General features: G+C 36.0%; 1 protein-coding gene across 2 annotated transcripts in view; it reads left to right on the top strand.

Moving 5' to 3' along the window:
* RUNDC3B (RUN domain containing 3B) overlaps positions 1-24,857 on the top strand; it is a 57,842-nt gene that overhangs the window by 31,992 nt on the left and 993 nt on the right. The window contains exons 8-11 of one of the 2 annotated variants that reach the window (XM_076331584.1): positions 1,979-2,136; positions 19,085-19,231; positions 19,602-19,717; positions 22,209-22,384. In XM_076331584.1, coding sequence (XP_076187699.1) covers positions 1,979-2,136; positions 19,085-19,231; positions 19,602-19,717; positions 22,209-22,354 — 567 coding nt within the window. In that variant the 3' untranslated portion in view covers positions 22,355-22,384. Of the gene's footprint in view, positions 1-1,978; positions 2,137-19,084; positions 19,232-19,601; positions 19,718-22,208; positions 24,668-24,857 lie in introns of those variants that run through there. The other variant, XM_076331583.1, reaches the window with a different exon arrangement.

Genomic DNA, 24,857 nt, shown 5'->3' with positions numbered 1-24,857 from the left:
TAGTGTTGCTTTACTGGATCAACAATGCTATGCTGGTTTAGACCAAGAATCCTTGGTTATCCTACTATCCTATCTTGGATACTTGCCCAAAGTAGATGTGGAGGGAAGAATATAAACAAAGCAAACACATATGGGCTGTTTTTCCTCTAATATTTTCTTGGCCAACACATATCAGCTCAAGGACTTCCTGAAGCTGATAAGGTTTGTCTGTTTAGTAACCCATGATGGATCTCTCTTCCAAATACTTGTCAAATATCCCCTTGACCCCATGTAAAATTTTAGCATCCAAATAATTTTTTTTGGCAAAGCATTCTGTGTATCTACCATCTGTTGTGTGAAAAGCCTCCTCGTTTTCTGTCCTTTGAATCTGGCTCTTACTAGCTTCGTTTCATGGTGCCTAGCTCTTGTATTTTAAAAAATGATGAACAGTCACTTCCTTCCTGCCCTCTCCAGGCTACTCTGGAAATATGATGAGTTTGTCTTTTCCAAGTTGTCTCTTGTCCAGATTAATGAGTCATAGTTTACACATTTGTTACTTACGTGGAAGTTATCCCTTTCCTATTTTGGAATGGTGTAAACTGTTCACTTTTGTGTAGTAAACTCCTAAATTCTTTGTGTACTGTTTATACTGGAGTTTGGTATGCTTTCACTGGTGGGATGTTGCATCTCCATGTCATTATAGATAGAGGTATTTACTGTTCATAGTATTCTGTTTCTGATACTGATGCTTCATATCTAAAATCTTTTTGTAAATATCGATACACATTGATGTGATTCTCTTCCTCCCCCTCTTCCTTCCCCTCCCAACCCTGGACTGAGCAATCCCAGCTCTTTCTGCCTCCTGTCATATGAGAGATGCTCCAAACCCTTAATCGTCTTTGTGATGATGAATTATATTAGTAGCATTTTACTGACCAGCTAACGTGAAACCTGTTTTCTTACTCAACAGGACTATGCCTGTTCTGTGTCTATGAAAACTACCTTTTATTTTTTTTTTTTTTTTATGTGGACACCTATGAGAGTGTTACACGTTTTTCCACAGGGTTCAAGGAATGTGCAAAATTTTATGCAGTATAGACTTATTGTATCCAGCTTTAACTAAGAATTGATAAGAAGTTACTAGCATCTGACATGCTGGGACTCTGCTTGAAGAAGAAAAAGAAATAGCTCCTTAGTATTGTAACCAGATGTGTAATTTGTGAACATACTTTGTGACCAGTCTGCCATCACAGCTGCTGTTAAATACTCATGTTGTGGATTTTTGTAAATGACTAAGTAGTTGGAGTGTGATTAGGACTGCCCCACATCTTTTATAGTATCAGCTGGAAAAACAATGACATAAATGCACATGCACATTCCAGCTGAACACGTCCAATGTTACTAAAAGAAGTGACCTTCACCAGTCACTATGTCCTACCTTATGCTTTACTGTAGGTGAATATTTATTTCAATAACTTTCTTCTTTGTCATTTTAATGTGTAATGTGGTATTGCAGTTTTCAAAGAAACTTTATTTTAAAGTTGGATTTTTTTTTTTATAATAATAATTCTGGATCCCTTTCATTAACTATACAGATCCATATAGATACATTCTACTCTTGTCCTTCTTACGCAATATCTAACATCCTGCATTGGTTAAGTCGTAGAGTTCTGATCTTTTTCTTGTACTAGTGACTGTTCTATGTTGTTTTTGAAAAACGAATTAGTGTTTCATGCTGGTGGCATTCCTGTCTCGTTGTTTCATCCATTATTCTATTCCTCTGCAGGAATATAAATAAGTACATGGTTTTCTTGGTACCTATTAGGTAACATCATACTAATCTTAAGTCAATTTACTAGTCTGTGCAAAAATAAGAAAAGCCCTGTAACAAAACCGGAGTAGAACTGTATACATCTTAAACCAGAAAAATGTGAACATACATAATGAAAAGTTTTTTGATAGTGTGTTCTTTAAGGCTTTCTAACACTTATATTTCCAGGGTTACCTTGAAGAATTGGTACGACTCAGAGAAAACCAGCTGTCTGAATCTGTCTCACAGAATAAACTGCTGTTACAAAGAATTGAAGATATGGATCTAGCTCATAAAATGGAGAAGGAACAGCTGGAATATATCATTGTGGAACTGCAAGACCAGTTGTAAGTTAGTATAATGGAGAAACGTTGTTAGAGCAGTATTACTTAATTTATTTAACTTATTTAACTATACAATACGAAGAACTTCTGGTCCTGTGTTAATGAGTCAAACTTCTTAAAGAAATTGATGTATTTTAGCTTTTTTTTTCCTGACAAGCCTCATATTCAGAAATGGCTCCCCTGAAAAATGCAGTAGTGTAAGACAGAGTAATTCTGAGATTAATTTTTTTTTTTTTTAGATCTGAAATACCTTAGAGTAAACTTGCTTAAATTTTTAACACATTTTTATAAAATGTTCTTTATATTTTATTACTTCCAGCTTTAAGACTACCGTTAAAAAAAAAATATTGGAAGCAGCTTCCTTTTGAACACTGTTTTTAAAACGTTAGGCAAGAGAGGATAAAGAAATATTTATTTTTTTTGCATAGATTCTATTTTATTTGTGTGGGGCTCAGACACAGTAGAATTTCATCTGGTAGTCCTGAAAATATTCAAACTGATGAAATAGTTTGCTATTCACCCTTTCTTCAATGCAAGGCAAATGCTAAAACAACAGGAAAAGGCTTAATTTTTTAATAGCGTATGTGACTCCTAATATGATAAATATTCGAGTATCTTATGATCCTTAGGTAGTTTATCCTCCTAGCCCTGTCTTTTGGGTAGAGAGGTATTATCCTTTTGCAGAGACACTCCCTGGTAATGCTTAAAGACCCAGATAGATGGAAGACTCACTGTGTGATGATAAATTGCCATGAGACTGCTATAGTATGCATCTGAAGTAATTGTATGTTCCATTCTCTTCACTACAAATACAAGATAAATTATTTTACTTTATGTCTGGAGTAATCTGTATGTGTCTGAACCCTGAAGTAAAATGGAAGTCATCTGTGGCCTTTGAAACGATCCAGGATGAAGAGAACATAAAGATGGCTTTGGGGTACTTTGGTTCCCTCTGCCTAATGTCTCACAGAGACACCACCCAGAAGGGTCTTTTCTATGCAGTAAAAAGTACTTCTAGCTTGTAAACAAAACGCCTTTTTTTTTTTTTTTTTACCCCCTTCCCCTCTCTGTCTTGTGCTAGATCATTTTATTGCCAGTGCTTGAAATGGATTTTACGAAAATCCTCAGGAATACAGCATTTGCATTTTATTTATGCCAATTTCAGAGTTGAGGAAGAAAAAAGATGTTTTTCTGAGTCTTTTTTTTTCTTTTTCTGATTGCCTGTAAGCTTCTGAGAGATGCCTGTTCTTGAGTTCTTCTCTGAACTTACTGATATAGCTAATGATTCATGTTATACTTCTTTGGCTTCCCTGATTATTTTGGGCAGGGGGGGCAGGGGGGGAGATGTGAGCTCATTTAAACTCACTCTGATACTTTGAAATATTGAACGTTCAGACCTGCTGTTAATTTTTAGCTAAGCTATATGCAATCAGACTGTTCTAAAGATCTCAGTCTTTGGGGTTTGATTTTGTTTGCTGACTTTCTTAGGTAAAGGCTCAAATTGTGGAGCAATTTCTGTTGTATCTTGACAGTGTGTTCTTGTATAGCTGTTTATGAGAGACTGCAGTCAGGAGCTTGGACTACACTAGATATTTGGAGAGAGAGGTATAATTTTGCATTGTTATCGCTGTGAGTGTAGCGTGCCTCTCACACGAACTCTTCCTAAAGTGTGTTAGGAACTCATAGTTCCTTACTGGGGAGAGGGAAGGGAAGAAATATTCCTAGCAGGTTTCTGATGGTGAACACCAGTCATAATTAACATCTTGTAATCATTCTTTCATACTTGTTTTTTCCTTCTTTTTTTTTTTTTTTTTTTTTTTTTTTTTATTCTGATGACGGGTGACCTGGCAGCAGAATATGTTGTATCACTAATGTGTCTGTAATGAGGCATGAGTTTTGGCCAATTGTTTTTTATGGTCCAGCCATTTTAGAATGGTGTTCATGTAATTCCACATCTTAGTGTTATGCTCCCCTACCATTAGTAGCATTTTGAAGTAGTGAATGTATGCTGTAATCTTTTTGAATTCTTTACCAGCAGCTAAGAGCAAGTTTGGGATTGTAATTCTGCCCGAGGCATATTACATTACTGTTTGTAAAACACTTTGAGATCTGATTTAGGGTCATTTGCTGTGTAATGGATGCTATTATAAATAAACATTCTATATTTTCTTTTTAATGATGCTTTTCTATTCCACCGGCTGTTGTTGTTAAGGTAGCAAGTTCCACCGCTTCAAATTTCTGTTGAGTAAGTATTTGTTAATGTTTCCAAAATGTTATTTCACAGGCATGCAAGTCAAAATATTTTACGTATATTCTCAATGGATTTGGGCAGAATCTGAGTCTATGTCTAGATCTGCCTCCCAAAAAAAAAGAAAGTGGAGATGGGGAATAGAGATCTGACTTTCTTGGCACTGTAGGTTGTTATTGTTGCTGACTTGGAAACCAGGTAACAGTAGTGATCAAAAGGCCTTCAGGTTATAAATTAGATTACTTACAGAGAAACTTTTCCATATTCACATTTAATACGGCAGTTTGCTGTAAAGCATGAAATAAATATGGAGATAGAAGACTGGAGAAACTTGGAAGTAATTTTTGTTTTACAGCTGCTATGCAAAACTTAATGTTCTACAATTTTCAGTATTCTTAACTTTGTCTCACACGCTTGAGTATCCAAACTACAATGAACAACACAGTTTTCGATTTAGTTAAAAGCCATTTCATGGATCTCGTGAATACCAATATCTGGAAAATAGTGAAGCTGAAAATTTATCAGATTAGTTATTCACAAGAGAGTAACATTTTTTTGTGTCTCTCAACTTAATTGGATTTCTTAGTAATATGCCCACCCATCTGGGGATTGGACATCTCACTTTTCTGGCAGGTGTCTGATGGCAAATCAAGTTAGAAAAGTGAAACTGCAATAGACCACCTGATCATCAGTCAGACATGTTTAAACGAATGCACAGCTGATCAAGAAGAAGGTTCAGACTAGATATTAGGAGACATTTCTGTACCGAGAGGGTGGTCAAACGCTGGAACAGGCTTCCTAGAGAGGTGGTCGATGCCCCAAGCCTGTCAGTGTTTAAGAGGCACTTGGACAATGCCCTTAATAACATGCTTTAACTTTTGATCAGCCCTGAAGTGATCAGGCAGTTGGACTAGATGATCGTTTTAAGTTCCCTCCAACTGGAACTCTTCTGTTCTATTCTAAGAACAGCTTGCTCTTTTACCACATTCAGCATCTCCAGATGAAGTGATTGCCTAGTGATACGTGTCAATTGTAATAATGATGAGGCATATTCTGGCTTCCATTTGCTTTCTTCAGAAGTGTTTGCTGTCACTGGGATGTGTTTTTGCCTGGGACTTGTTGTAGTTGAACATTAGAGAACAGTGCTTTTGGCTTCACTCTTCTATAGAAATAGCATATTTTCATAGTGAGGGTGGGGCAGTTCTTAAGGCCTTAAAGTGCTTAAAAATAGCAGCTCACAGGAGGACAGCAAAGAGAAGCCTGTGATCGTGGCACGTCTAACTGAAGAAAACAGTTTGAATTCTGTCACATTCAAAATGTGTTGGGAGAGGGATCCCAAATTGTGAAGGAACTGTATCCCGGAGTATTCAAAACTCAGAGGCAGCCATTTCTTCCTCCTCTAAGATCCTGCAAAGAAGTGTTGAATGTCTTCTGGAACAGAGAAACATTTGATTGCGCACCCCATCAGTAAAACAATTCTGAGCACGCACCTCTAATATAGGTATATTTATTTATAAATTATATATATGTACTACTGTACTAATATATTATGTACATTATAAAACATACACAAAAATAGCAATTAAAAAGGATGAGATAAAGATGAAATAAACACTTTTTTTTTCTTTTCATTTATTAACAGTACAGAAAGTATTTTCTCCCAGTACCCGAAAGGATTGTCTTACGCACCCCACTTTGGAGACCACCACCTTGAAGGACTAGTTAGCTCATTCAAAGAAGTGACTGGGCAAAATCTGGAACTGTTTGCCCACAACATCCTTGCATTAAATCTCTTCATCTCAGCTTAAACAGGCTTTTTTCTCCCTTAGGGTGATTCTTAGTCTTTCTTTTGGCTTATACACTACCTGTGTCTAAGGCAAACTCTGCTGATCTTTGTCACTTTAAAGTTCAGATTCTGCATCTGAAATTGATATTTATAAATGTTAAATATTGTTGTATGATTAGAAGAGAGATTCCATCAATTTCCTGAATCGTGACTCATCTCCTGCATAGTGACTCACTGATGTTATAAAAGCTAATCGCTTTAACAAAAAAATCTTTTTAAATAAAGTGATAAGGAAAAAGGAGCACATTGTCTACAAAGGTAAAAAAACCTCAAAATGCTTTAAAATTTTTTTCTTCTGCTGTGATTTTTGTTGAAAGGACAATGGTGATTTGCATAACGTTTACCACCATGGGTTTCCTCCTAAGGTATTTTTCAGGTTTCCAGGCCAGTGTGTCTGGTGTAAGATGGTACAGCCCCTTTGTCCCAACTGGTGCAATATTTTTTTTTTTAATTTATCATATGTATTGAAAATATTTTTCTTGGATTCGGTGGCTATGCTATATTTTATACCGCTCTGTTTTTTATCTCCCTCTGCTGTTTCTTCCTATATCCCTGTCTTGTTCTGGTGTGTTGTGGAGGGGCATGTGGAAGGAAGGAAATTCAAAAAAACTCTTCTGTGTTTGGAATTCGGTCTTTGGTTATGGCACAAATAAGACTCAAATTAAATTGTAGGGACACTCATGTCTTACGTTGTATTAAGCTTGTCTGTATAATTAAGACTTTTTTGTATGTTTTAGCAAATCTTAAATCTAGGTTTATTTAATTTGTCTGGCTGTTACTTCAGAATTGGTCAGTCTTTTCAAGGCCCAAACAGTGCTTGTACTCCATTCTTAATATTTTAATATAGCTGTCTGATAGATCCAGCAATACTGCAGTTCCTATCTGGATAGTACAAATGTCTTTGTAAAGACAGGAAATGACAGTTTAGTTGCAACCCTGAGAGACTGTTTGCATCAGTGACACTCTAATTACACTAAACGTTCTGTGTATGTTTCCAGTCCTGAGTTGTACAAAGCCCGTCACTTATGCTTCACTATTTTCTAGGCATTGACTGTTGGAGTACTCTGTCCACACACCTATTTTTCCCTGTGTTAGCACTGCACTGAGCTCAGGTTGATGCATCCTGCCTTTCAGAGAAGTCCATCAGCTCATTCTCAGCAGCACCTGAACATAGCCACAATAGTTCTGTGAGAGCAGCCTGCCAGACTAAATTCATACATGTTTAAGTCCAGCAAAATGAGCTTCTCTGTTTCAAATACGCCATGTTCTATCAGATCTGTTATGAAGTACTTAAAGGAAGATTTACTATATTCTTTGTAGCAAAGATGATTCCTTTCCAAAGATGGATCATGCCCCATTTGGTTAAAAAACTTGCTTACAAAAATAGTATCTGTGCTTTTCCTCGCTTTGTCAAGATTCTGTTTGTAAATGCTCTAGAGCCTTCAGAGTGCTGCCACAAATACTCTGCCTGAGAGCAGGCAGGGGAGGCTCACAGATGAAGGCACAAAGCTGTAGAGCATGTAGGCTATAACTGTGCTGTCAGGGACAAAGAGAGAAAAGCTTGTCCAAGGAAACAGAAGCAGAAGGGTCTAAGCAAAGGCTTTGAAATTTAGCCTGTGTTTTATGTCTGCTTGTGAGTAAAACTTTCAATGTGGGTTGCCTGGCTTTGTAATCCTTGCTCAAAAGCTAAATCATCTGGAGAAATAGGAAAGCTGGATCACTTTTTCAGCACTCTTACCTTCATTTTCAGATAGTCCTCTTGTAAGACTTTTTTTTTTTTTTTTTTTAAAGAAACTGAATTTCTCAACGGCATGAGCCCAGTAAATCCGATTCGTTGTAGCTGCTTTATTTTCTCACTGAAAGCAAGTGGGAGATTTTATGTTTGATCTTCTTGACAAATTTCTTTCCTAGAATGTCAAAACTGAGAATGCTAATCCTTCTTTCCTTTTAAAGCTTTCATGGATCCTTGCTATCAAACCATAACTCACGTTAGCCACACTTTTATTTGTAATGCTTCCTGTATGTCCTCTGTCTCCCTCAAGTTTGCAGCAGCACTTTTAAATCCTTAGTATTGCAGTCTGGTCTGTTTTCAGCTCCTTCTTTTCTCAACTTGTCTGTACTTTTTTTTTTTTTTTTTTTTAAACAGCCATAGAAAAAATATTGCTTATTTTGACAGACGTTAGAACTGTTTTGTTTAGGCAGTGTTTTGGATTTTGTTTTTGTGGAATTCTTTCTTTTGAAGTTTGCTGCAATATTGTACACCTGTTCTGTTTTACAAAGGTGTGGATAGACAGCAAGAAGGAAAGTTCTGTTTTCAGTGAGGTGGAAACCTGTGAAGACCATTGAGTTTCCTTTTTCCTTAAAAGTATAACTAGGAAAAGTTCAGCTGGGCATAGTACATGGACAGACAGACTCCTGCAATTCAGAGTGGAGCATACGGAGTGAGGCACAGCAAAGCAATATGCAGAATTAAACAAAATTTCAACCAAGCCTCTGACATGACAGAGGACATGCTATTCTTAGAATCCAGAGGGATTGCATGGGTTTATTGTGCAGCAGGAAGCCAAAAGTTTCTGGATTCATAACAGCCTGAAGAAAAGGACTTACTCTGCAAGATGCAGTAGGTAGGTAGGGATTTCTTTTTAAACACTCATATTTTAATATCTCATTCTGAACTTTTAAAAAGGGGGTTTAAAAGCTTTTGAAGTTATTGGTGCCTTCGAGGACAAGATAAGTTGGTATATTTACAGTAAAATGCTGGCTGACTCCAAAGTGAAAAATACTAATTTTTGTAAGGAGTCTCTCCTCTCTGCTCTCTCTTTTCCTTCTTTTTTCTTTTTTGTCTCTTTCTTTTTTGTCTCTTTCTTTTTTGTCTCTTTCTTTTTTGTCTCTTTCTTTTTTGTCTCTTTCTTTTTTTCTCCTCTTTCTTTTTTTCTCCTCCTCCTCCTCCTTCTCTTTCTTCTTTTTTTCCCTTAGTGGGTTAGAGAATCATAGGGACTTTCCTTTGACCATTTTGCATACTTAATGACATTAGCATGGCAATGTGTCCCCTTCTCTGAGCCTCTAATGTGTAATACTAAAATCTGTTTTTATAGTGGCATCCTTTCTCTTTTCTCCCATAGTTACACTTCTATGGATAAAGGCATTGCATAAAAGTAGCAAGCAAGAAAGCTTTAAGTTACTTGGATATAAGCACTTCATGCATTCCAAATTGCAGAATTTTTATCCAATGTAGAGTTATAAGGTTGGGAGCAGGGGGAAGTAAGGCTTTTCAAAATAATAATGAGAAGTATTGAACCTTTGAGGGCCTCAATGCAATGCAGTTGCAAATGATGCGCATCCTCAGTAGGAAAGCATATTGTTTGGATCATGGAGTTTCTTCCTCTGTTAATATTACCTGAACTTACCTGAACTGTGGCCGGAAAAGAATGCTTGCTTTGGCATAGTAATGCTAACGGACCTTTACAACAAACATCGATGTTTTCCTCTTTTAATTCCACAAAGAGAATTATCTCATGTCTAGAACAGGTGAACCTGAGGCTTTGATTTCATAAAAGGGTTTGAATAACTTGACACTCACTGCGAATGGAGGGGATAGAGAACATCAGCTAAAAAATAGGGTAAGTCAATCATGGTGCATAATCATTAACTTCTGGAGTACAATCATAGAGACTGAATTTGATCTCTCTGTGCTTTACCCATTTAGATAAATAAACTTGCATTGCCATTTGCTTCTGAGTGTCCCAATTTTTCTTACTTCATTTTTTAACCCTCATATTAATTTTCTGTAGATTTGCTTCTATATTCTGGAAGATACTGATGGGAAAAGCTAGTATTTGATAGTGCTTATACATAAATGAGAAGAGTTGAACAAAAGTTATTTTTACATGCTTCTAATATATTTAATGCAAGTTCCATAAAGTTCAGTACCAAACTAAATGGACTTTAAATGACAAATAGTAGAAATATAACCAATTTTTGTAAGGGTGGAAGAATAGTGCCAGGTTAGAATGGTGAGGAGAGGCTAGTTCTGTATTTGCAGACATATTACTTTATCATTGATATACGGAAACAATCTCTCTAACGATCTTTAGACAAAAGAAACTGATATTTAAATTATCCTAAATTTCAGTTTTATTTGGCTATATTTATTGGTTTAAATAAATCAGATCGAGAATTAAGTTTCATCCAGTAAAAAGGAATAGAAAAATCCATTTTATACTTTCAAAACAAAATTAAAAGTTTCTCTAAAATACAAATAGTTTGACCAAAAGAAAGGTGAGTTACCGATCAGTGTGCATACACACACAGTCACAGAAATGTTTAGGTTTTTTTAGAATTATGGATGGTATTTGTAAATTTAGGATACAACTTGTTTTTCTTTCTTTGAAATCCAGTTTTAAGGCTACAACTTTGTGTCTTGGGTTTTTTCAATGTTTTGTCAAAATAAAACAAGTTTAAATGATTTCTGGAAAGGCTTAAAATACAAAAAGTTAAATGTCTGAAGTTATAACCAAGAAAACACAGTGTAGTGTGTTACCTGATTTCTTGAGCAAGAAGCTTTTATTAGCTGCCTTTCTGTTTGGATAGCAAGTGGTTGAGATTTAGATTAGTGCTTTTTCTGTTTGTCATTGAGGTATTCTTATGCAACCATTTAACATAATAAAATTTTCAGTATTTTGTTACCCAAATTATAACTCAAATTACACTTGCCAAAGATTTTTATTTGCCACCTGTTTTCCCTTCCCATTTCTCCATTTCTACTGTTCTTTTCTCTGTGTGTGGGGGTCTTTTTGTTTGGGTTTTTTCCCCGTTTCCCCTTGGATCAGATTTTTGTCCTGCATTTTTTTCATTCCACAATTGCCTTAGACTTTGAAGCTCTGTCTCACTGTTTGCATAGTTTGGTAGTCGTATTAATTCCCATTCAGCTACCAGGAAGAACTTACATTATTCATGGCTTGCTGCCTTTTTCTTTTGCCTGGGTTTTTTTGTTGGTTTTTTTTTTTGTTTGTTTGTTTTTTAAACCAACATGGTCTTCTATCCTTCACAGTAAGTCAATGTTCCCATATTCACTTTTTTGTAATTAGAAACATGGCATTCTGAAGGAGCTTATATGCTGGTTTTGGCAAATACTTGTCTATGTAGAAGATCTATCTTAGAGTTACAATGTTGGACATCTCTGCTGAAACTCTTGCAGGCTTAATATGTGAGCAGAAGTTTAAAAAAGTGGTTGTTCTCTCGACCCAAAGTTTACCCAACCATTTTGTGGTTGATACTGCTGTTTTTACTGAATCCAAGGGAAGCATGTTAAAATGATAAAAAATTATTGAGAAGACCACTGTTTTTGGTGAAGTTTTCCTGATTTGTTCTGAAAGAAGATCTTGATTTCCCCCGTCCCCGTCCCCAACCTCCATAGAAATGTTCTTTTAAAAGGAGTTCAGCTGTAGACAGATAATTTGTATTTACGTGACTGACATGGAAAAAAAAATCCTTGAATGACAAGCTCTGTTTGAGAGGATATTTACTAAAGGCAAATTTGATAATCTGTCAAAATAAGCTGTTTGCTAAGAGTCCTCCATTTTCCAGCAGAAAGGATCTGATAGTTGAAGAACTGAATTAAAAGCTGATCTTTACTTTTTTTAATAGTTTGGTTGCTAGTCAAGTTCAGTATTTTTCTTGTTTTCAGTCAGGACCTACTATCTGGGGAAACTTGTTGTGCCTGTTATCCTCCTCCAAAGGAATCGGGTCTGGTTATTTGTCCAAGGACATGAAGTGTCAGTCACGCACTGCAGTAGTATTTTAATGAGCAGACACAAAGTTAACATGTTGTATTGTGTTTTGATCCATTCTGGATGTCCGTATTCTGAAATAAAATCTACACCGCAATTAGACTAGAACTCAAGAGTCAAGCTGCCAGTATTTCTGCCAATATAAGCTTATCAAGTCACTCCAACGGTCAAGGAGATCAAAGGCTGTATAAAATTGATGACAGTGATTTTATTACTGGAGGATATATTTCAAGATCTCTAGGAGATAATAAAGGAGGACTAAAAAGATTGCTGAAGAAGCTTCACGGGGATATGTTCTGTGGCACAACTAGTACTGTTGCTGTGACACACGAAGATCTGTTGGCCAGTCAGAAAGAGTAAGAAAATGTGGTGCGGTAGGACATACCTGCTTTTTTTCGCTGCAGCGGCTGCCATTAGAAAGTCTGCTGGGATCTAACTGCTCTGGCATCTAATTTGGGGAATACTGTGCCTGTGCACAGGGCACAAACCTGAGAGAGGTGATATATTGCAGCATCAAAATCTACTGGTAAGTAACTCATTTTCATACCTGCTGATCTAATTTCTCGAAGTCCAATGACATACCAGTCCAGACAGCTCACTGTCTTGCTACAGTACTGACAGTTTGAGAGTTCCCTTTTATTTTAGAGTTGCTCTTACAGATTTTAGTTATATTCACGTATGCTATCAATTTGAGTTTGCATTCCATATTTCCTGTCCTAAATAAAGGTTTTAAAGCTTGTTCTTTCTTATTCAAATGTTTTTATTTTTTTTTTAAGCTTTTATTTTCACTTTTACTTTTCACTACTCAGGTAGTTCTTGAACTGGAGCACTCATCTGATATAATTCCCTTTCTTAGGGAATTAGTCTGTTTGGTTTATTTCCTGTCTTCATCTGCTGGTAGGAGGGCAAATTGCCAACTGGACTGGCATTTTCTGGATTTGGAGAAATTAAACTTGCAGGTAAGAAATTACTGGTTTTTCATAGGTATAATTGGAAACAGAACTGACTTTTTGTTTATTAAACAAAAAAAAAATCTGTGTAAATGGGTCTTTCAGAATAGGCTTCCAATGGCATAAATCTGGATTTGATCCAAGGGAAATTGGAAATCCAATCTAGCTGAAATAAGACCAGAGATTTTATGTGGTTACCAAGATAAGGCTTTTCTATATTAGCTTGGGCTAAACTTGAGATTAATTTTTATTTACTTACCTCTGGGAATTTAAAAATAAGTAATATAGTTACAGTATAGTAAGTGACCAAAGATAATCACCTTTTTATATCATTTCTGTTTTGCATGCAGGAACCCCACATACAGTTTGTCTTTTGTCCCCATTCCCCACTGTGAATGAGCGAATCAAGTCAGGTCATACTTTCAAGATGCAGAAGTCTTACATGTGTTAATTCAAGGGAGTAATTTCTTATCCTTTTGAGAGGTAGCTGAGCTGCCAAAAGCGATGCTAGTGCAAACAGAACTGTTTGTGGGGTTACCTTATGAATTAAATTTTAAAAAAAAAAACAAAACAAAAAACCTTTTCAATGATCCATTTTCAGAGTGTCTCCTACGTGATTGTACCAGAACAACTGAAAGGGCAGCATTCTGTGGAGCAGGGATTGAAATGAGCAGTAATTTGTCAATTGCATTTTATTATTATATATGTACCATACATAATGATATTCTGCTTGTGTTTAATAAATAATCTCAAAATAATAAGAGTTGAGGAAATCAGCAAGTAAATATTCTGGAGAGTACCTGACAAAGACAGGGACAGTGAACACCAGCGGAGAAGGATGTTTATTGGAAGACTTCACTAATTTCACTTTTCCCTACTTCTTAAATACACAGTTAAAGGACTGAAAGTCAAAAGCACGCAGAGACGTTTCTGGGAATAGCTGTATGAACCTGATGTTAATACTCTGGCTGTTGCTGTTATTCTTGAATAAAAGTAAATTACAGGCCTGGAGGAAGCGTATGTTTCTGCACTTCAAGCAGACACTTATTCCTAACTTGGGAGTATGTTAGTGTTGATTAGGTGATGAATCATCAGTATTCTTTTGTAGTAGGCAGGAATTCATTAGCAGGATGTTTTTACTGAATACTTTTCTTTGTTTTCTAAGAGGAGCTTAATTTAAATAGCGGTTGCTGATGTAAGCCAAATATTTGTTAGTTTTTAATGATGTATTCTAGTATTAAGATGATGTTCTCATCTCTTTTGCTGCTTGTTTTTCCTAAAAAGTTATTAGTTGCAGTAGTATTTTGAATTTGTATGGAGTTTTTCTTTTTTTAGATATTAAAAAAACACCACCACAATTCAAATGTCATAACTTAAACAGGGCTAACATGATGAGACTGTGTTCATTATACTTCTCTTATATACGTGCATTATGGAAAAATCTATGCCGTGAAGGAATAGAAAGGATATTTGATCATTTTAAAAGCAATTTTTTGAAAATACGTTCTGTCTCTAGCATCACCAATGCCTCTCTCCCATAATAAATCCCAACAAGCATTTTGCTGGGTTTGCCTCACCACTTTTCAGTATAAAAATAGCAATTCAGCAATTACTTCCAAAGGAATTAGAAATATTCTCTCTCTGCCTGCCACCTCTTCAGTATTTCTTGATTTTTGTAATGTTTTTCAGAACTTTAGACACAATATGAAGTTATCTTATAGAAATATTTGTTGGAGTGAGGACTGCTCAGGGCATAAATGTTGAGAGCAGGAGAAAAATAATTGTTTTCTTTCTGCAGATCACAAGAGAGAGCTTCTGCTACTTTTTGCCAACATGATTATAAAGAGATGGAAATGATTGTAGGTAGACAAGATACCAGTTAGTGGGTGGGGGAAAAAGTTCACAGGCTTTCAGACAACCAAGAATTTTTTCATGCCTAGATTAGGTGATGTACCATAAATCAGTTTAACACCCCTGCTCTCATAATGAATTCTTACATATTCTCCCTACTCTACGCAAAGCTGTCTGCACTCCGCAGTCTCACCGTGTTAGTCCAAGATACCCTATTCAGCCATGTCTCACACGCTGCCTTTCTTTCATTCAAAAACTAATCATACAACCTCTTATTAAGATCCACTGTATGCTCCATGTACCAACTACCTTCTTGAGATTATTACATTTAGAAGCCATTGTTTTTATCTTCTTTTTGGCTTTCAAGCTTCCTATTTCCAGTCTGAAGAAAAGGAGTTAACAGCTTGTTGAAAAGGAGTTAACAGCTTGTTGTATATGCTCGTTCGCTTGTTTTCATTCAAACATGATAGTATTTCCTTCTTTTTTAACTTCTCTCTATAGTAAACCCTTTTGTCTCTCTTACTTTTCCTCCTCCCTTTTTGGAATGTCCTTGCTTTTACTCCTGTATTAAATGGCTTAACATACTGTCTACAAACCTTATCTTGCATCACCCTTAAATCATCACAGCTACAAAACCAATAGAACAATATTTTATTGAATTTTATTTAAAAATAGAACTGCATACTTGTGATCTTCAGTGTTATTCTTATGATGTATTATGGATTTTGTTCCATATAAGTTACGCTTACAAGTTATGAGGGAATATCTTTCATAAAATCTAGGCTTTGAGTCTTGGTCTTCAGGCATTCAGGTCATTCTGGTCTTCAGTTGGTGTTTGTTGCCAGCGGTTCGTTCTTGGGAACAGAAGCAATAGAATAAAATCTGTTTGTACATAGGCTCTTCCAGTTCAGTATGTTTTACTACAGACCAGCATTTTATAATAGAAGCTTATATATAACATTACATTATTTTTCTGTGAACTTTTGTTAACACTTTTGAAATATGTCCCAGTCAAGGCCCAAAGAGTTCAGTAGTTCCTTTTTTTTATGTGTGTGTAAATAACAGAAAATACTAATTTTACATTTTATTCTTGAATATTTTGTGAAACTTGTAAATTTCACAAATATCCCTATTTGCCATTTGTACCTCTCCACCAATTCTTCATTTCTTCTTTTTGCTCTATGAAGACTTTATTCTAATTTTTCCTCTGAAGGCTTTTTATATGCCAAACTTATTTTGCTATATTAGCAGATAAATAAGTTTTAATAGTAATATTCTTCTTTTGGTTAAACAGCCTGACAGTAAACGTATAGAGGAAAGCTCGTAATCTTCATTGCACTCATTGTGGTCATTAAGAAAAGTCCTACTTCAAACCCTGCAGTATCGCAGCCTAGAGTTGGCCAGCACTAGTTACAATGTTTGTATTCTGAGGAACAAGAGTGCTACTGTAGAAATTCAGTCTGCCTTGGATAAAAGAAATTCTTGTCTTTTGAGAGCTCTTAACTTCTAGAAAGAGCTCCTCTTGTCTGACCAAGAGTAGGACAGCACTCAATAATCTCGTGCAGCATTTTTTCGCATTGAGTGTTTTGAAATTTGTATGCTTTTTTCATTAAAACTTGATCATATTTCCTTCCTTTTTAACTCCTTTCTATAGTAAACACTTTCGTCTCCATTTCTTTTCCTCTTCCTGTTTTCGAATATTTGTAGCAGGATCATTTTTGCCTCATGGTGATTAAGAGTTTGAGGATGATGTGTGCTGTATAGACACGGCACTTAGGGACGTGGTTTAGTGGTGGACTTGGCAGCGTTAGGTTTATGGTTGGACTTGATCTTAAGGGTCTTTTCCAACCTAAATGATTCTATCATTCTGCGCAGTTTAATACTTTGACTCTTAAAATAAGTTTGGCTAATATGCATAAATTGATACTGCCTTTGTTTATCTTGAGAGAATATTAAAGGCAGTGCCTTTAATATGTCTTTGCTGGAGTGGAATCTCATGATACTTTAAAAATGGCTGCAAGAGAGCAAACAGCTAAGTGATCTACAAGGCTGAAAAAATAGGTGGTAACTACCAGCACCTGCTGTGCATATTTTGTCCAACTTCCTATTGTCTATACTACTATTTTATATATACTGAACACTGTGTTTGGACTGATTTTATATATTCAAAGTTATTTTTACATATTTTTAAAGATTCAAAGTAAAAGCATAAAAGTTTTAAGAGGGGAATAGTTACTTCTGTATCCTACCTAATGCCTAGTTTTCTTCCTGAGTATAGTGGAGTGGTTTAAGTAGTGATCTGCTGGAACTGTTTTTAAATGTTGTTATGCTAAAATCCCTGGAGCAGTTTGGCTAGTCTTTGTTTCAGAATTTCTTTGACCACGCAAAGGGTGAAATTTCAGGTTACTATAGCATAAAGCTTTGTGGAAAAAGCCTCAGTGTAGAAACCTACGTAAAATGCCAGAATTCCACTATTAGCAACTTGTCTGTAGATGTGTGGTTTTGTCGTCTTTGCTCAGCATGTTTATTTAATACTAACTTAACACTGCTGCAGGAGTTGTCCAAATGGGAATTCAGACGTACGTGTTATATGTCTATGAATTTGCATTTAGTTACTGTGTGCGTAGTTGCTAATACAAACTGTGTCCTGTTGCAAAACTTCTATGAAAGCACACAAGAAGTCCTTCTGAATAAGGAGGTGATGTAGTGTAACTGGCTAACCTTACAAGAACTTGCTAGGTCAGTGTTTCAGTTTCCTCAAATAAGCAAGCCTTTAATGGATCTGTTTAATGCTCGATGTACCCCATGGGATTAGAGGAATTACATGGGGAAGTGAATACCATACAAGATATTTGAAATTACTGAGAGCTTTGGGTTATCAAAGTGGTTATTCCTGTAGACCCCTTAGAGAGGAGGGTGAGGGCAGAGATCCCAGAGTAGAAAAGTTGATTGTTTACTTGCATGAACGCTGGGGGAATTCGTCATCTTGAGAAAAGTTTCTTGAAAATAGTTTTGTTCGCTGTGGTGCTTCACCACCTTCTCTTGCAAAATTGCTGTGCATCTGTCTCCTCTCTCAAACTCGGCCACTAAAAATTCCTTACTGAACTCACTATTGTCTTACCTTGTTTTGTGGGAAATTTTGGTTCTTTGGGTAGTGTTGTGTGCCCTTACTGAGGTTCTTGTCTAAACAGTTCAGATACCACCAGAATAAAAACTGTGTTGTAAAAATAGACCTGATGACAATGTTATTTGTGAATTCACATAAACGTATGTGTACCATGAATAGTTATTTAATTTGCTGTGCAGTTTGACATTTCAGATAACAACATGGCATTTGGCTTTGAACTCCTGAGTACATTCGGTATGGAGATACGTAACATTAGCTATTCGCTTCAGGCCACAGATAGTCAAACTTGTTGTAAAGCAGCATTTTGCTATTGCCTAGTATTTTGTGGATTGGAAGATTTATGGTTTAACAAGCAATATTAATTTTGTTTCTAGAGTTTTTCTACAGCAGTATAAGGGTAGGTTGGAGACTGCCTTGTAGCACTGGAAAAAGGCTGATCTTGTCTTGGAGCTTGAAGAACCATGTACTTTCCTTATTTCTGTATGACTTTTGGCAGATGACTTTCAATATTGGCATATTAGCTTCCTCATTTCCAGAATTTTAGAAAACCGGTCTGCTTCATGGGAATATGAGGCAAAACTAATTTGAACATGTAAGGTACTCTGTTAACACATTTTCTGTAATTTAAAAACATAAATTACTAGAAACTGTAAGGTGGTAGAAAACAGAATAACTATGTGTTATATTTTACCTGGATGCATATAATGGAATTAACGTGTCTGGTTTTTAGTTCATTCTGCAAAAGCATTGGGGGCGGAGGGGTGTTCAAACTGTAAAAAAAATTGGGGAGCATGGGGGGGAAGGACATCGCATTCCCATAGTTGGTTTGTAAAATAGTTGGCCTGTTAATTACCACCATGCTGGCAGAAAGAATCTTTAGAATGCCGTTGGGTTTTTTTTATTGCTTTTGCAGAAAGGCTCTAATTTCAACTTTTTCTGTTCCTAAGTATGTCTCAATAGGTTCCTAAGTTGCTTCCCCTAGGAAAAATGAACAGTTTAAGATGCTTTATGAAAATTGCAATCTGTTGGTCACTCGAAGTAGAACATCAACTTGGTCAGGACTATTTGTCCTGTTTTTCTTTCTGTACCTTAAGGAATTGCATTTAATAGACTGAGATTTACTGCTTTTTGTATTCACAGGACTGTGCTAAAGAATAATGACCTGAGATCAAGACAAGAATTAACTACTCACCTCACCAATCAGTGGCCTTCCCCAGGAGCTCTGGATGTCAATGCTGTTGCCTTGGACACTCTACTCTATAGAAAGCACAATCAACAATGGGATGAGTAAGTTGAATATTTATTTTGATTCACCTGTAGAGGAACAGGGAAACTCAAAATTATACATCTCCCTTAGCATAATCTGAAATGTATCCTATTGGAATTACCTGTTACAATGTACAAGGATCAGCTGGCAGAAAAAATCACTTTCTCTCGCTTACCATAAAAATTTCCTTCCTTTGGATTAATTAAAAAAAAAAAAAAAGGAAATAATCGCTTTAGGAAAAAACAGTGTTTTAGGAAACAAAAAAAAATAGAGTGTTTAAGGGAAGAAAGATTAACTGCCTAGTTATTTTTAGAAAACTTTTTAAGGAGAATTGAAGGTATCTAGTTAGATCTTTAAATGTGTTACTATTAAATATTACTTGCTTTGCAGGAAAAGTTTTCAAAGTCTGGACCAACTTTCAGCAGAAGTTAGTCTTTCTCAATCCTCTCTGGATCCAGGTCACTCACAGGATGGGAAGCAGGATGGAATGAACTTGTTAAATGAAGGTACAGAGCCAGTCTAGCGGCTTCATTTTATTTTGTTCTTCGTAGCTCTGATCTTCAGTCCCTGTGACATGAGTTTTCAGTGTGAACAAAATAGGCATTGGACAGCATATTTCTTCATTGTTATGCAAATTGTTTTGGTTTCCCTAAGGACTGTACTTCAAGTAAGTTTGGATTTATGAAGATGCCTACCCACCCCATCCCCAATAATCATAAGACTTTGTGCTGTACTTAAAGCTAAGCTTCAAATATGTTGCATATCTTCCTTCTCCATCACAGAACCAGAGACAGCTCAGCTACAAGGAGGATCTTCTGTCATCTTTCTGCTATAACTAACTCAAATCTTTTGAGTGCTTTAAGTTTGCTTTTTTGTTTCTTAAAAGAAAGACTAAAGGCACTGGATTTGCAACTACCACTGTCATTCTTGTAACTTGCATTCAACATTTATCTCTGGAGATGCAGCCTGATGGTGTTAAAGTAGAGAGAGGAACATGATATGAACCATGCTAGTATATAAATGTAATACACACACACACACACCCCCTTTCAAAATCTGTACGCTTATCAAAGTTTAGCTGCTCCATCTTGTGGGCGATTGTGAAAAGCAGAAAAATGCTGGAAGACTTCTGAAATAGTAGTATTTGGGTACAGAACATAAATTGCTATAAAAAATCCTTTTTGTATCTCACCAAAGGTTAACTTTAAATAGCTTTGACAATACAGAGCCTTAGTAGTTCTTAACTGTAAAATTTCTTGTTTTTAAAATATCAAGGATGTAAAATTTAAAACTTTTAAAAAGTGTAAACAGTCTTAAAATCTAAATTATTTCAAGTTAGCTTAGAGAAAGTGAAATAGAATCAGCATGGCTATTATGAGGAGAGTTCTTGTGCAGATCTACTTTCAACTGGTTTTTTTCAATATTAATCGTTTGAAGTTATGCTTTGTTTTATCTTCTGTAAATTAAGGTGTGGCAAAACCACTGATAATAATAGTTTAGGTTTTATTTCAAGACTCTGTCTTTAAAGGTAGCATATCATCTCACTTCTAAATTACTGAGGTTCATCAGTACCTAAGCTTTAATATAATTTTGTAAGACATGGCATGTGATCCTGCTGTTCAAATACCTCTGGTCTAACTCTCAGTATGGCAGGTTTAATTAAAAGATTAAAAGTAGTAGACTTTCACATTACTATTAAGCCCACTCATGTAGTCAGATTTTTAGCTTCACGCTTGTTGAAATCAAGGGCTGTGCGCAAACAGCGTTACACTGCTCTCTGTGTATTTTATGTCCTCAAATTGAATGTAATCTTTAAAGGGTAGTTTTTCTGGGAATTAAGATTTTTCTAAAAGTGAAGATTTTTAAAAAGAGCTAATCTGGTTCATTCTTTAGCGAAAGCTATTCAGTCACTTGAAAAAAGCTCAGTAGAGGTGAGACCTAAAATCTACTGGAAACTGCTAATAAGAACCATAAGTGATGCAAGAGAACTACATCTCACTTATTTTTTTTTCATAATGAATTGTTGGGCAGGGCGTGGTTTGGGTTGTTTGATTTTTTTTTTTTTTTTTTTTTTCCTTACATCCTTCTCATGAGAATAAAACTCTTCTGTCAGGAACAGGAGACACAATTTTAAGAAATGCTACTTGATAGATGTGATTTAAAAGAATTCTGGAAGACTGGCTTATCAATAACATCTGTGCCTGTGACCTTTTGAAGTTGATTTTAATCTCTAGTTTAAGGTCATCTTTTCTATACTGCAGGTGAGCCAGGAGGATGAAATAGGGAGATGCTGGTAGATCAAATTCTTTATAATGTAATTTATTAGTGGAGTTGGCACAAAATAACTTGAACGGATATTCTGAGAAGGGAAGACATAAAAGAAATAGAAAAATTGCCCAATGCAGTCTTATACGTATAGGTATGTTTCATATTGACTGTCAAGTGTATTTGCATGACAGGGCAGAGACTTGCACTGCCACTCTTGCACTGTAGGACTTTTTCTAGCGGTCGGAGCCTAACGTACTTCAAATTACCAAGGTTTAAAAGACAAAACGTGTTTATTTTTAAGGAAATATATCCTGATTCCAGTTAATTCTACTCCTTTCTGAGGGATTCAAAATTAGATCTCTGGTACTGACGTTGTATTAGTAACGTCACTTCCATTCATATATAATGTACTCGACTAAAACCGGTGCTGAATTAGTAACTTCTGTTCTCCGTGTAGTCAGTGGGGCCTCTGAATCTCCCTCTGTAGGAGACTGACTACAGCCCAGCCTGTGATGCACGGGTAGGCATCTGTTTACCACCTGGACAGGGAAGGTATGGCATAAATTACGTGTCTTCCTAATTGCATTTATGAAGTATGTGTGTGCTGAAGCAGTAATATGTAGTTCATAGTAGTGTAGATGAAACAATTTTTCTATTCCCTCATTTTTTTGTGGTCAGGTCATCTTGTGCTGTAAAAATGATTAGCTTAATTCTTGTTTTTCTTAACAGGGAAGGAAGACACTCCATCGTTGCTTGGTCTTTGTGGCTCTCTCACTTCAGTAGCAAGCTACAAATCTCTCACAAGTCTGAAATCAAGTGAATATCTTGCAAGTCCCACAACAGAGATGACAAGTCCAGGCTTAACACCATCTTGAGATACACACAAGAAGGAAGAGCTTTGTGTTGTATGCATTTGGTTTATGTTCCATAAAATGACTTGCAATGAAGACTGCTAGTTCTAAGCTAAAAAATGAGCTGCTTTATTTTTTCCTTTCATGGTTACCTGTTTAAAAATTCACAAATTGTGTCAGTTCCCATTCAAACTTTTTTTTTCCCCCAGAGGACTTTTCAGATTTTCTATTTTAGTCTTGAATTATTTAAAGCTCTTGGTCAGGTACAGGACATATAATCTGATGCTTATGACTGATTTTTAAAATGAAACAGTTGGAAATCAGTCCCCTACTTAACTGCCATGACCTTTGTTTCTCCTTGCAATGGCCTGGCCCTACTCTAGCCACGGTGCTTCTCTGCAGTGCTTTAAATATCTATCAACTCTTGCAGAACAGACAGGGAATCCTTAACGCCAGTCTTTGTAGGCAAATAAATATTTTACCTAAAAATCCAGCTTTTCATCTGTGTATGTTGCATAGGACCTCAAATAGCATATTTAACCTATCAACAGCTCTTCTCAAGTTGACTCAACGTTAGATTTTGCATTCCTGTTAGTATCATGGCACTTAGGAGATGTCTGAATCGCACTGAAGAATCACACTGAGACACTCTTACTAACTCTTGAAGTTGCATGTGAGTAACAGATGTAAGTTGATCATCTAAATCAAGCATACTTAGCAATTTGTAAATGTTGAGGAAACTCACTGAATGCTTTTGAGTGACCTGAGTTACAGATAATCAAACATTATATGAGAAATTTCTTGGTTTATTGGCCTTGCTGGAAAGATGGGGACTAAGGATGGTGGGGTTAGCACCTTGGGAAGCTTGGATTGTGTGTTTATTGGCACGATCCCGAGGAGAGTGAAGAAGGGGAAACAAAGACAATGTAATGATGGTATTCTCATGTTAAAGATTTTTCTCATTCCTGTAGTAGTGCAATAGGTATTTTTCTTGATTAGGTAATACGGCAGAACTTATTTAAGTCAGTTTTCTGAAATTAATTGCCATTGATTTAAATTACTGATAGAAAAAAAAAAAAAGAAAAAAGGGAGACATTTTTTAAATGAAAACTAACTTTCCAGATTACCCTACAGTTTCAAAGTTTGCAAATTAATTTTTGAATTGCAAACTATATTCTTAATTCTTTGTAAGATACAATTTTGCTAATCAAGGTAATGCTTATCAGTATAATTAGTAACTTTTTAAACAAAACTTAAATGCATGTAAGTACGTTGTATTTATAAGTGCTAGGGAAAATGCTTTTTTGTGCCAAAGAAGTTTCATAAATTGTTTACATGAGTAGCTGCAATACAAGACAGATTTTTAATTATTGCTCACTCTTAGGTGTTTACAGTATGTCACTACACTCTGTACGGTTTTAGTTGATTTGCCTCTTGTAACGGTACCTTGGCACTACTACTATAATCTGGTCATAGGGTGGGCTTGGAAGAAAGAGGATTCCTTCTTACCTTTACTGAAAACTACAGGAAATGTTTAGCCTTTGTAAGTATGAGGCTACGCATCTCCAGAATGCAACGCGCTGTTGGATTTAGCTGGAGGAGGTTCAAGACACATCTCCTCAACTCTCTAGTCCACAGTGCTGGAGGTTACTGCATCCATGGCAGAGCAAACAACTACTGATGCCATTTTAATGCAGATTTTTAAAGCAGCTTAGCAAAATCCACCAGACCTTGTCTTTCAAGTCCTCGTGTACCCACCCAGTTAATTTCTCTGTAATAAATTCTGATCATTAAATCCTTTCATACACTGTCAGAATGTCCATTGCTTCATGTAACTGAGTTTTTTTGTTATAACATTAACCACCTGTTCTCTCATGGCAGTTGAGTAACATTATTAAATACTAATTTGTAAACTAGAGATGCATTTTTATGACAAATACAGAGAGAGAATCCAGATTCCACAAGTTAACATTCTACATCAAGGTACGGTGATTCAATTGGTCTTGTTTGCTGTTAAACACTTCTATGTCCCACGACATCAGTATTTTGGAGGGGGCTATAATCATGATCTTCAGTCATGTTCGCTGATGGCTCTTTTCTTGGAGCTACTGGTGTGAAATTCATGAGTCATTTAACTGAAGTCTTTTATATAGCCTGACACCACCGTGCATTTCTGGGTGTCATTTTGTGCATGGGAAATCAGTTGTGTGTGTCTTTCTCAGTCCTAAACATTAATCGTTTTTAAAAAAAAATGAAAAAATGCCAAAACTGTATGTTTTGTTGCCTTGACGTTCCATAAATGTTGCATGTAAATTAAACATTTTGTATCATCGCTAATTATTAGTTTTTGTCTCTGTTTTAATCATACAGGAAAAAATAAGACCATTCAGCAAATTATAGTATTACTGAGCTTACAGCAAATTCTTTTCTTGCAAAACAGGGAGACTTTGTTTTTGTTGCTGTATTTCATTCAATGTGGTCCAAAATCTGCTGTTACTACTTTCTTTCTCTTAGGCCTTATTTTGAG

The sequence above is a fragment of the Aptenodytes patagonicus genome, chromosome 2 (genome assembly GCF_965638725.1).
Source record: "Aptenodytes patagonicus chromosome 2, bAptPat1.pri.cur, whole genome shotgun sequence".
NCBI lineage: Eukaryota > Metazoa > Chordata > Aves > Sphenisciformes > Spheniscidae > Aptenodytes > Aptenodytes patagonicus.
This window is presented reverse-complemented; position numbering and strand designations above follow the sequence as displayed.